The sequence below is a fragment of the Vigna unguiculata genome, chromosome 6, assembly GCF_004118075.2.
Source record: "Vigna unguiculata cultivar IT97K-499-35 chromosome 6, ASM411807v1, whole genome shotgun sequence".
Lineage (NCBI taxonomy): Eukaryota > Viridiplantae > Streptophyta > Magnoliopsida > Fabales > Fabaceae > Vigna > Vigna unguiculata.
The window spans coordinates 21,384,584-21,399,621 of record NC_040284.1 but is presented as its reverse complement, the minus strand read 5'-3'; the positions used below and the strand labels follow the sequence as shown (position 1 = coordinate 21,399,621).

Below are 15,038 nucleotides of genomic sequence, written 5' to 3'. Positions count from 1 at the left end.
ACTTTCCTAAATTTCCATTTTTGAGAGAGAAAAGAAGATAAAAAATCCTACTTGAAAGATACAATTCAAAATTGGCAATTCTTCAATAAATTCAATTATTATAGACAAAGAAAAATAAATTCAATTATTATAGACGAAGAAAAAGAAATAGAGTAACATAATTTAGAAATAGATTCCTCGTTTATTACATCTACCCATCCTGTGATTTCAAATCAATAGACTTTTCAATCAACTCCAAGATTAAGGAAATTGAACTAATGAAAATATTTAGTCTTTTTATATTGGAAAAAGAAAAGAAAAGTTATGAATATTCAAACAAAGAATAATAACAATGTTATTTCATTTTATTTCACTCTGAATTAATGTAGAAGAAAATATAAAAAAATGGTTTGGTTGTTTGGGTTAACATTGAGTTATTAGGGAATTTTTTTTTTCCTCATTATAGTTCTCTTTGCAATTTTGTGTACACATATAGTGTGCTGAACTTAAGCTTTTTTAATAAAATTTATCTAATAAAAAGTTATAGGTAATCAAATGATAAATTGTAATATTGCACCTAGTTTTTTTTTTCTGTGACAAAGATAAGAGTTTCTCTTGAATATTATTATGTTTCTATAATTTCCTTATTTTTCCAAAGTTAAATTAGGCCAACATAGAATAAGACTGGGAAAAACGATCCAACGTTCAAATAAAATGTCAAATGTAAAGCAGCCATTTTAAAAATTATAGGGGTGCAGATAGCAATAAGGGATGCAATAAGAAAAATTCAGGTTTTTAGGCCTTTTATTACAAAAAACAAATTGGACTTTTTGGGCCGATTTTAAATTAGAATATGACGAGTGAAATGACATCAAATATAGTAAGAACGACATATATTTAAAAAATAGAACCAAGTAAAAAATTATAATTACCATAAGACGTGTATTTCTTTATTAAGTATATAATATACTTTTTTGACAAAAACATGTCTAATTTGGCTGCATTCCACGAAATGGAAAAAATTGTCCAATTTTCTTTTTTCGATCGAATTAAAAACAGAAGTTATTCACTCTTGCCGCCAAATCACCCTATAACAATTAATTATTTAGCATCAGATTTGGTAATAATATAAGAGATAAAAAAAGAAAAGAATAATGTTAGAAGAAGGAATGAAATTTAGAAAAAGAAATAAAATATTAAAAATCTTTTATCTAAAAATGTTATAGTAATATAAATCTTTAGTAGTGAAGTCCACTTTCACTTCATGTTAATCCAAGCCCATCGCAGTTGTTGTTAGTTTCAGTTTCAGTTCTTTGTTTCTTTCTTTCTTTTTAGGTCAGGTTTTTCTCTTCGGACACAGCGCATTCTCTTTTTCTTCCTCTCTGCGTTGTTCGTGACGATTCGACCAAGCAGAAATCGTCACTCACTCACTCACTCACTCACTCACCTTCTGGAACCTTCGATTCATTCCAATGGCATCCAAGTTCGGCTTAGCCGGCGGCATTCCCGAGCGCAAGGTTCGTCCAATATGGGACGCCATTGATTCGCGCCAGTTCAAGAACGCTCTCAAGCACGTTACCACGCTCCTCGCTAAGTACCCTAATTCCCCCTACGCTCTCGTAAGAACCCTAATTCTCATCTTCATTGCGTTCATTCTTCGTTGTTTTCCAACTCACGCTGTCTTCGTGCTCCTGCTTTTCCATTCAGGCTCTCAAAGCGCTCGTGCTCGAACGGATGACGAAGCCTGACGAGGCCTTCTCCGTTGCGCTCCAGGCGAAGGAGGTTCTCTACGCGTACGATTATCTGCTGATGGATGATCTCACTCTCAGCACGCTTCAGATTGTGTTTCAGCGATTGGATCACTGTTAGCCTCTTTTATTTTATTTTTATATTTTTTTTATTATTGCTGTTATTATTATTGTTTTTTTGCATACAATGTTTTAAAATTGAAAGTAGAGATTGAACTGGCCAGAACTTCGAGATATTGTTTTGTCCGTTGAACTTACGAATTTTGATGCTTCTTAACAACTAGACTTTAATTTTCTCTTAATGCCTGCAATCTACCTACGTCTTGTTTTGGTTCTTTTAATATTGTGTTTTAATAATCCCGCGAATGTTCGAATTTGTGGCCCTTTCCATGCCGTTGCTTAGCTTTGTTAAATCCTGAGATGCTTATTAAGTCAGAGACTAGAATAACAAACACTAGCTTTATTAGCAGGAATAAATAGAAATTGTGGTTTCTGAAGTAATTGTTGATAACAACTAAGTAACGACGAGGAATAGTGGAAAAAAAATAAAAATTACAGGGATTATTGAAAAGAAGGTAAAGGGATGACAATGAAAATGTGGATTAATTACATGGATCTATGACATATTTAAGCCTAACAAATAAACATGGTTTTTTTATTCATTGGTTATGTGTGTGTTGGTTGACTAGAGTTTGTGTTTGTGCAGTGGACTTGGCTACCGGGTGTTATGAACTTGCCTGTAGTAAATTCCCGGGTAACTTGGATCTAATGATGGGGCTGTTTAACTGCTATGTTCGAGAGTATTCTTTTGTGAAGCAACAACAGGTTTGTGTGTGTATATGTGAATGTATGTTTATGTTTTATATATTTATTTATTTTTAAAAGTTACGTTTTTCTGTTGTCTAATTGGCAGACAGCTATCAAAATGTACAAGCTTGTTGGAGAAGAAAGGTTTCTTCTTTGGGCAGTTTGTAGCATCCAATTACAGGTTCTCCGCAGTTCAATTTGTAACCTAAATTATCTTTTGCAGTACCTATTATAAGAGTTTATTTAAATGCACTGTCAGTTTAAAAGGGGATAAACTTGACCAGAACGTGAAATTTCATGATATGATGGATATATAAGAAAATAAAGTATAAATGTCATTCATGATCACTGCCAGTATATTAGTTGTAAGTTGGTATCTTTACAGTTTGTGGTGGCCTACATTTTAGTTTGTTTTTTTTTTTCCATTTCTGTTGTTCATTTTAGAATGGACATTGGTTTAGTTAACTGTTGATTTTTTTCCTTTTTCCCTTTTCGTTGTAGTTGTTATTAATTCTGTGTTTAAAAAGTCTGTATTTTTTGGTTTCTTTACCGCTCAGTTGCCAGTACATAATTCTTCAAAGAACATGCAAATTCTAGGGAAGAAAAGTTATCTAGTGCATAAGATTTCTAGTTCGCACCAGACATTTTTACATAACTACTTTGCAATAAAACAATATAGTTTTAAGATGTTTTACACAAAGCTCGTGTTGTTATCAAGGGATGTCTGACACCAGACTGCAGATCTATGTTGCTGCTGATTGCAGTATTTCAACAGTTTGATCTGGGTTTCAAGTTCAAGTTTTGGTCTCATTCATGATGAAACTGTATAAGCATGTGTCTTACACATGTGAATCACGATTCAGTTATGAACTTAGTCATATTGCATTGTCTGGATTGCAAATAATATCCAACTGAAGGTCTTTGAAGCAATAACCGTCGATGTCATTTATTATGTTGCAATAAAATGGTTTTGAGTTGGGAACTTTTGTTGATATCAATATTTGTGGATAAAATAAAGCAAACTTCTAATTGCCCTTGTGCTACTTGTTTGTAACTTGGCTTTAAAACATGCCGTGCCTTATGAAAATTTCAAAATTAATAGTTCATTAATGTGACATTCTTTTTATTTTTTGTTCAGATATATTAAATTATTCATGGTGTTGGGCTTGATATTTATTCACTTAGAACACATTTTATTTACTTATTTTATGGGAACTGGGCTATTCATAGGTACTTTGTGGCAGTGGAGAAGACAAGCTTTTATTTTTAGCTGAAGGCTTACTTAAGAAACATGTAGCTTCACATAGCTTACACGAGCCCGAAGGTGATCTTAATTTTTTTCTTTTCTTCTAATGCTATTGGTTATTTTGATAAAAATAAATTCATCTAGATTGAAGGAGAAGATAACACAAATTTGAAAATAAGATATCCTCTTAAGCATTGAAAATACAAACGAAAGAGATAAAATTGTCAAAGAAGCAAAGATAACCAATATATACACATGTATGAGGGAAACCTATATAACAAAACCACCAGCTTTACATTAAGTAGAAGCCAAACACAAATTTGAGAATAAGATATCCTCTTAAGCAATGAAAATACAAACGAAAGAGATAAAATCATCAAAGAAGCAAAGATAACCAATATGTACACATGTATGAAGGAAACCTATGTAACAAAACCACCAGCTTTACATTAAGTAGAAGCCAAACACCTTGTCTTATCCCAAAGAAGTTGCTCACTTGGGGAGCTCTCCAAGATATGAGAATTACATTCCAACCAAATGCTCTAATCTATGAAGTTTGGGCATGCCTCTTAAATGGTGTGTCCCTGTGTTCAGCATGATTGAACACTCGTATGACATGTATTGGTGAAGTGCCCAATCTGAATAATGTTTTGTTGCGTCTTTGACATAGTTTTGACATGGCTTCAACACAATGCTAATAAGGATAGACACAATGATTTTCCAAAATATTAGAAACTTGTTGCGTAAGTTTCTATATGATTATAGAAGTGAAAAGCAAATCTTATATAAATAAGGAATATTTAGATTATATATGTATTATTAGGAATGTATTTATGTATTCTCCTGTCATATCTTCATAATGTGGAATTTTTTGAAGTTCTTAATTTGTCTTTAAATGAATCTTAGCCAAAGTATCTTTTTCAATGATGATGATCTAGAGGGGGATGGAATGTCTTAAATGAATAAGATCCTCTTTTCACTTGCACTAAAACCAGCAAACTGCTCTTCAAATACTGGTAGAAGGCAGTGTTATCGATATTGGATAACGGAAAATATCAGAGCTACAAATCCTTTATAAAGTTATGGTGGAAACCATATCGGGTTATGGCGGAGCGGAAACATAGGATTAAAAGAAATATAATATATGATATAGATAATGTAGAATGAAAATATAGAAAAATGAGGGGCGGCAGGAGGCAGCAGCAGGTGGCGGGCGACGGTGGGTCACGTCGAACTGGGGGTAAGTAGCAAGGTTAGTACAGTGATGCTGAAGAAGAAAGATTAGGTGGATAGGTAAAAAAAGTTGTATTGGACCGGCCCAATTCTTAACAAAATATAAGTTGGGCTTTTGACACACCCTGCCATTAGTGTTTCTTCCACTGCCCCACTTCTCCACGCCCAGCCGTTCTTTCTTCTTCACACTGCTGCTCCTTTTTCTTTTTCACGCTGATGCCCGCCTTTTCCGCCATAGCCGTTCCGCACCCGCCACCCATAATGCAAAAAGTAGCCACCATGAAAAACCCGCATTGCCACCGCCTTCTTTTAGTGGCAGGCTGCAAAACCGCCACTGATTTCCATTATGACGGCACCATAACTGAGTTTCGATAACACTGGTTGAAGGTCCTTGGACACATCTGATATTTTCCAAAGGTGCTAAACAAAGATCATAAAATCCAGCTACAGATCAGTGTCAAATTTCATGTGGAAACTGACCCTTAGCTTGTAACACGCCTGACAACTCGATGAAACAGCACTGTGTGACACAGGGACTTGTGTACTAACAGAGTATACTTTTATATGTAGACTGTCGAGTCATCAATTAGTCAGAGTTAGCCAACTATCATATAACAGTTGGAGTTAGTTGGGTTATCCATTTGTCATTCTGTTTTTACAGCTGGCGTTAGTTGGGTTAGATCTATCTTGTAGCCCAAGTTATTCTGTTGGAGTTAGATAGCCAACTGTGATTCTGTTATGACTGTTGGAGTCAGTTGAGTTTGCCAGTTGTCATTCTGTTATGGCAGCTGGAGTTGGTTGGTCTTATATCTAGCATGTATCTCAAGCTATTCCTATGTATGTATAACTAATTGTGTTGTTAGCTCGTGTAATTAATTAAATTTTATATTTTAATAGGACTTCATTTTCCTTTTTCTCTCATATCTGAATTCTTTATGGTATTAATAGTTCTGTTATGAAAAACTTTTCAAATAAAGTGTGGCCTTAGAGGAGCTTTAGACTTTGAATAATTTTCTGGATGAATAATTCTTACTATGAAACCATATAAGGGGGTCAAGAGACCAAATTCTTTTTACCTGGACCTGAAGATAATATATCAAAGTCAAGAAGGCTCAAAATGGACTCCAACTCAAAGGATTCCTTATCATTCAAGTAACAAAAGGTGAAAATTCCAAGAAATAGTAGCATCTTGAATTGAACACTAATTAGTGTTAAGAAGAAAGATGAAAAAGAAACGAGAAACCCTTTCTAGAAGAGGAATGCCCTGTGTTCATTCTTTCTTATCTATTATGATCTACCATTAGACTTTCTAGTGTCATCGAGTATACCATGTGGACATGTTTAAAATTTTTGAAATTGGTTGCAGCTCTTACAATCTACATTTCTATATTGGAACATGTGGAGTGTTTTAAATTTTTGAAATTGGTTGCAGCTCTTACAATGTACATTTCTATATTGGAACGACAAGCTAAGTTTGGGGATGCCTTAGAAATTCTGTCTGGAAAATTAGGATCACTGCTGATGATTGAAGTTGATAAGCTACGGATGCAGGTAATCTCAATAGTTCTCTTCGTACTTTCTAATTTGTGTTTAGGGTTTATTTTCTGACTTTCATACATTATTTGTTGAGTACAAATGACCATCCAGTTAAATTAAGGGGATATTGGTATGTGTATGTTGCTCATTGGAAAGTCATAATCATGCAAATTAGTATGTTCCATAATGTTCCGTTCTGTGTGGTATTGTCATGATTTAATATTTGGAAATTGATCCTTCAAGGCAAACTCTTCTTCAAACGTCTATTCGGAAATGAAAATCTGTACAGAAGTACATTTTTAGATTCAAACTATAATTTACTAGTGAAAGTGCGTCTTTTTCAGGGATTGTAGGAGAAAATGTTTGGTTTTTAATTATGAAACACATCAGACATATATAAGGAGTCAGAGATTTACTAAAATGTACTAAACTTAAAAATGTTGTTAGACTGTAGAGGAAGTTTTGAACTTAACCTTAGAGGAACCTTTGAACTTCCAATGGACATAATAACATTGAAGTATGCTTCTCTGGAAAACACGCCATAAGACTTGTTCTTTTGTACCCTTTTAGCTGTATTGAATGATAAACCAAAAAGAAAATTTAATTTGCTTTGTGCTAGGTTTGTTTTTGATGGCTTTATGTGGCGATCATCACATTTTCTTTCAATTTTTCCCTGTTTGACCTGCAGATAAATGAAAATCTTTTTTTCTGATTTCAATTTTACTTTTCAGTATTGTTCTATGTTATCCTCCTTTATGTTTTCTTTCCTTCCATTTCCAATATTGTTATTCTTTTATAGAATAGTAAAAAATCAGCAGAAATTCAAAGTTTTTTCTTTTCTTATTTGACTTCTCTTATCAACCTCTATACTTTGACTTTAAGTTGACAGGGGAGACTTCTGGCTCGGGCAGGTGACTACACTGCAGCAGCTGACATCTTTCACAAAATTCTGGAGTTATGGTATGCCTGGGTTTTTTTACCCATATTGTTTATACATAAAAAATAAAAAACTAAAATTGTTCACTGGTGGTTGTTGTTAATGGATAAAAGTGGTACTGGTTGTGTCAAGAGAATCATTAACACAACGTGTGTAAAGGCTGCTATAAGTTGAATATGGAATAAGATGCTATTATAACTATTCTTGCTTCTTCTTTTTCCTTTTGGTAATTATGTACTTTTACATAGTTCAATGTTCATTGTTAGTCACGTCTTTAGTGGTAAACTTATGGACTAGTAGTAGGAAGGTGAGTTCTGAATTGTTTAATTGCCTATAGTATGTAGGCTACAGAAGTCTCAAAGCTTGACTGCTATCCACGAGACGAACTCTTATTCTGTCATTGGCTGTGAAGCAAACTTGATTTCCATGATATTAATTTTCAATTGTAAATTGTTCTTTTGACTTTCAAGTGTTCTTTGTTCTTGTTTCTTATTGATGTGTGTTATTGAACATACTTAAGATTCAAAAGAGAGAAAAATATATTTTGGAGGGCTTGAAAGACCTTCTTATGATCTTCTATTTATAATGATAGAAATCTTATACAACGGCAAGATGAAAGATCAACAGACTGCCCTAGACTCCTAGGCACAGAACTAGGTACAGCTGGAAGAGGTTTTCAACAGACTTCTCCCTACTTTAGACTTAATAATTACTCTAACATAATAGATTTAATAATTATTCTAACAAGCATGATATTTTATGTTGTACTTGAGATATAGCTGACGTGTCAATGTAGTTGTGAAGTGATTTTAAAATGTTTGTTTCTTGAATTAAACTCATTCATGGTTTTCTTTATGCACGTCCCTTACTTTTGTTCCCCATTTTTTCTTCCATTGATATTGTTTCATCATATGCAGCCCTGATGACTGGGAGGGTTTCCTTCAGTACCTAGGCTGTTTGTTAGAAGATGACAGTATTTGGTGTGATGAGGCTGTTAATGATCCAGTTCATCCCCCAAAGTTTGTCAACTGCAAAGTCTCACACTTGACAGAAGAACAGGTGAGTGTTTAGTCTATGGTTGCCTTTATTTATGACATTTATTTATGCATAGAGGGACCATTGATTATTTTCACAGAATTTGATTCCTGAATAATTGCAAACTACTATATGAATGCAGTTTGACAGCCAAATGTCAATTGCTTCAGCATGTGTACAGAAGTTGCTAGCAGATACTGTTAATAACTTGATAAGGTGTCCATACCTGGCAACTATGGAAATTGAGCGAAGAAAGCATTTGCGTGGGAAAAGAAATGATGATGATGTAATGGATGGCATTGTGCAATACTTTTGCAGGTAGCTTATGGTGCAGAAGTTATTATTCCTGTGATTTATTAGTTTCCTTTTTGAATATCATGCATGTAAAATGCTTTACGGGAATGACATTTGACATTGACAAATGCTACTGGGGAAAAATCCAATGGAGTTTAAAGTCTAGGTTTGTGGGTCAGATCTATTTATTGAGGGCTTAGTTTTTTTTTATAATTGTAAAGTGTGAAAACTCTATTTTTGGTTTCTTTATGTCTTCATTACTTTTATTCTGTTCGAAGATATATTTCAATTCTATGCCATTTGCCTACTTTTAAGTAGGTTTTAACATGATCTTCTGTTTTAGGATTAACTAGCTGTATTAATTATTCTTCTTTAATAATGTTGTCCCTTGTACATTTAAAGTAATGCTTGTAAAAGTGAAGCTTTTACATTTTTTTTTTGTGTAAGAACTCTGCTTAATTTTTCATAGGTTTGGTCACTTGGGCTGCTTTACGTCCGATGTTGAGATGTTTGTTGAAGTGCTCGCTGCTGATCAGAGGACAGAACTTTTGGAGAAGTTAATGAAAGCTCGGGACACTTTATCAGCTCCACCAACCAAGGCTCTTGGGCTGTCTATGAGCTTTTTCAAAATTAAACAATTATTGCTTGGGGACATATCCACATCTTCTGCAGGGGGTGGGTGTTGTATTGTTGCATACTAACTTGTATGCATTAATTCTTTAAATCTTCTCATTGTTATTCCAATGCTCTGCCTATTAGATATATAAACCATGCCTGCATTCTCACCTTACAAATTAAGCTTTTACGGAGTTAGTCTTTCAGTGCCATATCCTCTATAATCAAAGATTGAGCATGTATTTGATCTTCTAGCCCTAAGGATTATTTTAATGAACAGGAGAAATTATTGTTTGATACATATAATATTCTGTCTATAACAGTTTTTAGTACATCCTTAAGATATACAAAAAATCAAATTTATTATCTGTAGTATTAAAAACTGTCAAACTTCCTTTTTGTGTTCCATGTGTCAGAATATGCTTGACTCTCCTTTTTATTTTTCTTTTGCATTTTATAGAAGTGCAGGCCTTGTTTGCTTCTCCTGCCAATGTAGAGCACAGGGTCATTGTCTAGATGGTCTAATTCACTTCCAAGCTTGTTCATATCTTTTTGATTGAAATCATACTATTTGTTGAAGTTGATAACTATGTTATTTTCTCACACTATCATAATGGCTCCTTCCTAATTATTTTATTCCAATATAATTTTCTTTCTTTTTGGTTGTATCACTTGAAACAATGTTCTCCAGCTTTGAGCTCATAACTTGTCTTGCCTTCATAGTTTGTGCTTCATATTTTAAGTGTTAATGTAATGAATGCAAACTCTTCTAAACTTGTCTCAGATCTTGAGGCCTCTTGTGTTCAAATGTTTGAGATGTATTGCACAAACCTTCCACTTTCAAAAGATTTGGATCCACAGGAGGGCACGTATGGTGAGGAGCTGCTTTCAATGATATGTAGCATTTTGGTCCAGGTATGTTGTATTAAATTTGTATTTTGTAATGCACACTGAAAAAAAAGGTGAAGATATTCTATTTTTATTATACTTTTGATTCTTTTAGTTGACTCATGAATCTTTTTATTTTCCTAGTTTTTTTTTGGGTGGGGTGTGCCAGAGCGGGAGGGAGACATAAAAAAGATTTAATGTTAGGTTTCAAGGCTGTTGCTGTCAATGTAGAATAAGTAGATATATTGGCTAACTATTTCTTATTTTATGTATCAGACTCTTATAACAAAAATCATTTGTCAATTTTGTCTGTCTTTTCTTTCCTTTTAAATTGATATTTTACTTCTGCTCTTGTAAGTGGTAACTTATTGTTTTTCTTCACTGATTGCTTGTTTTAAAATAACCCAGTTATGGCTTTAGTACGAGGGACTGACATGGGCTTACATGCTCAGTTTAACATTGAACTTAGTTTTAACTTATTAAGAGTTTCCCATATTGTATTCATTCTAAACCTGAGTCTTCTATTCATTCTATAGATTTTTTTTTCTAAAAATAATTTAACCAACACTTCCTCAATTTAAATTGTTCAGTTTGATTTTAAATTGTAGGATTCTATTGTGCAATATATGTGACATTGCTACTCATTTTCATGGTTTATAAATATACATCATCTGATTTTGAACATTTCAAATATCTATACAATTGTCTGACCACTGTTCACCTCTTCTGATCTTTTTTGTATAGTTATTCTGGCGTACTAAAAACGTTGGTTATTTGGTTGAGGCAATTATGGTTTTGGAGTTCGGCTTGGCAATACGAAGGTTGGGATGACTGTTTTGCCTTATATATATATATATATATATATATATTTATTTATTGGAATCTCCCATGAAACATGCATTAACTTGAGAAAACATTTCAATGTGTCTTGGGATATATTTGGCCAGTTCATTTTTCTGCCTTTATATGTTAGTGTACTAGTTTTGACCCATGCTCAATACTGTAAGTGTTATTGGGCTTCAGTTTAGTTCATCATTTACCATTTAATATCAACATTTCTAAGATTTGTCTTGATTTTAAAGTAAGTATTACAGTGTTTTTTGCTGTGTTTTAAATTAGATCTTTCCATTTATATTATTTCTTGTATTTGAAGGGTTGAGTTTATCACTACAATATCTATAGGTACATGTTAGCTTTTGACTTACGAACCAATGTTGCCATTGGCAATGGTACAGTGCATTGTTGACTTTCTCAGTTTCTTACTCCTCCTTGTCTTTAATCAGATACGTGTCACAATACAAGATCTTGCTGTTGCATTTGTATAGCCACTGTGGTGCTCTTTCAGTGGCACATGAATGGTATGGTAATTCAATTCTATAATTTTACATTATTTCATAGAATGTCTGTCATGCTGATTGGTTTATGTACATTTATTTCTGCTCCTATGATTTCTTGCCACTATCAAGTGTAAAGCATATTTTTCTTCTCTTCAGGTACAAGTCCCTGGATGTCAAAAACATCTTGATGGAAAGTATATTGCACCACATATTGCCTCAGATGTTGGTATCTCCTCTTTGGACCGAATTAAACAATCTGCTAAAAGATTACTTGAAGTTTATGGATGACCACTTCAGAGAATCTGCAGATTTAACGTTTCTTGCATATCGACATAGAAACTACTCAAAAGTATGTATACTGGATGCTTACAATTTCTAAAGACTTTCCATTTTGAGTTGAAGTACTTGGAGCAATATGGATGCATAAAGTTGCAATTGCAAGCTGATTTTCTTTTTTAAAACCCTTTATGGATAACGGGTTTGATTATCTATGCTAAGTTACGGTATTCGCATATGAGAAGATCATCAATATTTCTCTAGTGCCCCTCTCCCAAAAGTAAAAATTAATATGAAGCGCAAAAGGGTTTTATCAACGTGGTTGTGCTCTTGTTAATGTAAAAAAATATGTACTTATTGCATGATAATTTTCTGTCATGTCAGTTCTGATGTAATGTTGAAAGAACAATGTCATGGAGTTGATTTAATTGGTGACGCAATGTTATATTCCAGGTAATTGAATTTGTCCAGTTTAAAGATAGGTTGCAACACTCTAGTCAGTATTTAGTGGCTCACGTTGAATCATCCATTTTACAACTAAAGCAGAGTGCCAATAACATTGAAGAAGAAGAGGTGATTCATGCTTGAAATGTAGTATGTTTTATCACCTTTCTTGATAAACTTGAGTGGTAGGGTTAACCAGTTCAGATTTTTCTCAGAGTTTTCTTGAAGGCATGGAATGCGGTGTTCACTTCCTTGAGCTGTCTAAGGAGGTAGGGCCAAAGTCTTTGACCTTCAATGAGGACTTGCAGTCACGGCCCTGGTGGACACCATCTTCAGAGAAAAATTACCTTTTAGGTAAGCTTTTCAATCATATTTCTAGCTTAGGTTGTCGTATTCTTGCAACTTTTGGCACCGATATATTAAGTAAATATCAATCTGTAAAGTACGTGCGAAGTTATCACATATCAATATGATGTCTTGCCTTGAACAAAAGCTAATGAAAGGTTATGCAATACTTGTTGCTTGTTGTATTCATTACAAGTAATTTAACTTGATATTAAGTTGTTTCTTAACTTGGTTTCCTTGAGTAGATAGTCAATTTAGAGTGACAGGACAGACTTATAGAATGGGGTTGGTGTTACTTGTCTGGAAGAGAATGTGTGGGCTTGTAAATCTAAATAAAATGGAAATTATATGATGCGGCAGTTATTATAGCTATTAGGGCTCAAATGTGTTTTTTTTTTGTGGCGTATAGGAGGTTCCAAATGTCATGGTTTGAGTTTCAGATTTAATCTGGTATTTTTTTTCTATTGTATATATGTTTGTTGATCGCTATAATATGCATAATGGATGGTTGCCTTGTGTTTCAGGGCCATTTGAAGGGATTTCTTACTATCCGAAAGAAATATTGGTAGGTCAATCCTGTCTTTCTTGTTTTGTGATTGGTTTATGTTCTTGTTTCAGTAAAAAACTGAACTATCTATATGGGTCATTTTGCTGACCCCCACCCTTTATTGCATGGTTTGTCAATTGATGTAGACCAAAGATAGGGAAGCAAGTTTAAAGAGAGTCGTTGAAAAGAAATGCCTACTTCCTCGGATGATCTATCTCTCGATTCAAAGTGCTTCAGTATCAATCAAGGAGCATGAGGTCAATGGTTCTGTTACCCCAGACATCACATCGGAGCTAAAATTGTTACTGGAGCGCTATGCACAATTTTTGGGTTTTTCTCTGACTGAAGCAATAGAAGTGGTCATGGGTTTCTATAATGAAGAAAGATCGTCTGTGGTATGTTCAGTTTTTATGCTACTGCTCAAATATTATTTAACGTAACTGTGCCATGATATAAATATATTTTATATTTGTATTAATAATATACAAAATGATGCCAGTAAGCTAGATGTGGTGGTACAGAAAAATGAGCTGAGGTATTATCTTTCTGGGTTGTGAAACTGTTTAGGCTGAATTTGCAGTTTAATATGGTGTTTGCTGTGAGGTATTATCTTTCGGAGTTGTGAAACTGTTTAGGCTGTGTTCAAGTTATTTATTCTGCTTGAAACATCTTATCTTACATGGTGCTTCTTGGAATTTGATCCATCTCTTGAAAAAATGTTGACAGGTTTCTGACTCCAACTTGATTGACTGGTTGAATTTCACTGTATTTTTAAATGCTTGGAGCTTGAGTTCCAATGAACTTGTGAATCCAGTTGGAAATGGATGTAGGCCTCGACTTTGGAATATCGTAGATTCTTTGCTGGAAAAGTATACTTTAGAGAAGATGAGGTCCATAGAACCTCAGCTCTTCTCTCCTTGGAGTGGCATTGAACTTCTGATACAGTTAGTTACAGAACCTTTTGCGTGGCATGGACTTGTTATCCAATCTTCTCTGAGATCCTGTTTTCCATCTGGTAAAAAGAAAAAGAAAAGTGGAGCAGCTTCTTGCTCCAATCTGGTTCATGCTATAACAGATTCTGTGGTGCATTTATCTCATGTGTTAGAGGATGTTATGAAATGGATTAGTGAATGGATGAGAAAACCTGAAGATGAGAATTTGGAGAACATTTTTTTCCTTCTTAGAAAACCTGAAGATGGACCGGGGAAGGTGTTTGGCATGTTAGAAAAATTTATTTGCTCTGTGAACGACGCTGAATTGGGTAATCGTATCTCCCCACCTCTCAAGTCTTGGACTCCTGCTGATGTTGCCAGGAAAATGGTGTCTGGGAAGCTTAAAGTACTGATGGAATTTTCAGACATCTGTGACTCAAAATTGCAGTTCTTACATTTTATGAAACAGCAGATAGCACAACTATGAACAATCCTCCATTTGAAAACACATATTCAAGGCCAGGGGTTGAGTGCTGTTATTTTCATTGCCTTTCATCTACAGAATGCCTTATTGGACAAGCTTCTATGGAACAGTTATCATCGTTTATGGCTACCTCATTCTTCGCTCTTGTTCTTATGCTCCTCTTTTCCTGTAAAATTTTCTGGAGTGTACATTAAAATCACACCCACCCACCCCCTTTTGAGCTGTCGCCGGATTTTCAGAATAGTGTAGTCTGAGCAGAAATTTTGGCAGTGTATTATTGGTTCGAATTTTTTAATGAAAGTCAAATTTCAAAATATTCTCAAGATGATATATGCATCGTTATTGCCAATCCCCA

At 34.2% G+C, this 15,038-nt stretch overlaps 1 protein-coding gene across 2 annotated transcripts; it reads left to right on the top strand.

The window, feature by feature from the left end:
* Positions 1-1,265: 1,265 nt before the first annotated feature.
* On the top strand, positions 1,266-15,038 carry LOC114187740 (N-terminal acetyltransferase B complex auxiliary subunit NAA25). Of its 2 annotated transcripts, XM_028076092.1 has the most exons (19): positions 1,266-1,598; positions 1,687-1,843; positions 2,434-2,552; positions 2,641-2,715; positions 3,765-3,858; positions 6,446-6,564; positions 7,439-7,509; positions 8,404-8,545; positions 8,664-8,839; positions 9,285-9,490; positions 10,215-10,345; positions 11,063-11,139; positions 11,602-11,676; positions 11,812-12,004; positions 12,385-12,504; positions 12,591-12,729; positions 13,245-13,285; positions 13,414-13,662; positions 13,994-15,038. In XM_028076092.1, the coding sequence occupies exons 1-19, from the start codon at positions 1,452-1,454 to the stop codon at positions 14,684-14,686; spliced, it is 3,024 nt and encodes a 1,007-aa protein (XP_027931893.1). In that variant the 5' UTR covers positions 1,266-1,451; the 3' UTR covers positions 14,687-15,038. The 2 variants fall into 2 exon arrangements, with proteins under 2 accessions (XP_027931893.1, XP_027931894.1); XM_028076093.1 differs by lacking the exons at positions 1,266-1,598; positions 1,687-1,843; positions 3,765-3,858.

Bases quoted from the DNA above. Each gene is read 5' to 3' on its own strand.
- LOC114187740 (XM_028076092.1), top strand. From the start codon at position 1,452: ATGGCATCCAAGTTCGGCTTAGCCGGCGGCATTCCCGAGCGCAAGGTT. The intron at 2,553-2,640 runs GTTTGTGTGTGT...TCTAATTGGCAG, and splicing joins CTTTTGTGAAGCAACAACAG to ACAGCTATCAAAATGTACAA. The intron at 2,716-3,764 runs GTTCTCCGCAGT...GGCTATTCATAG, and splicing joins TTTGTAGCATCCAATTACAG to GTACTTTGTGGCAGTGGAGA.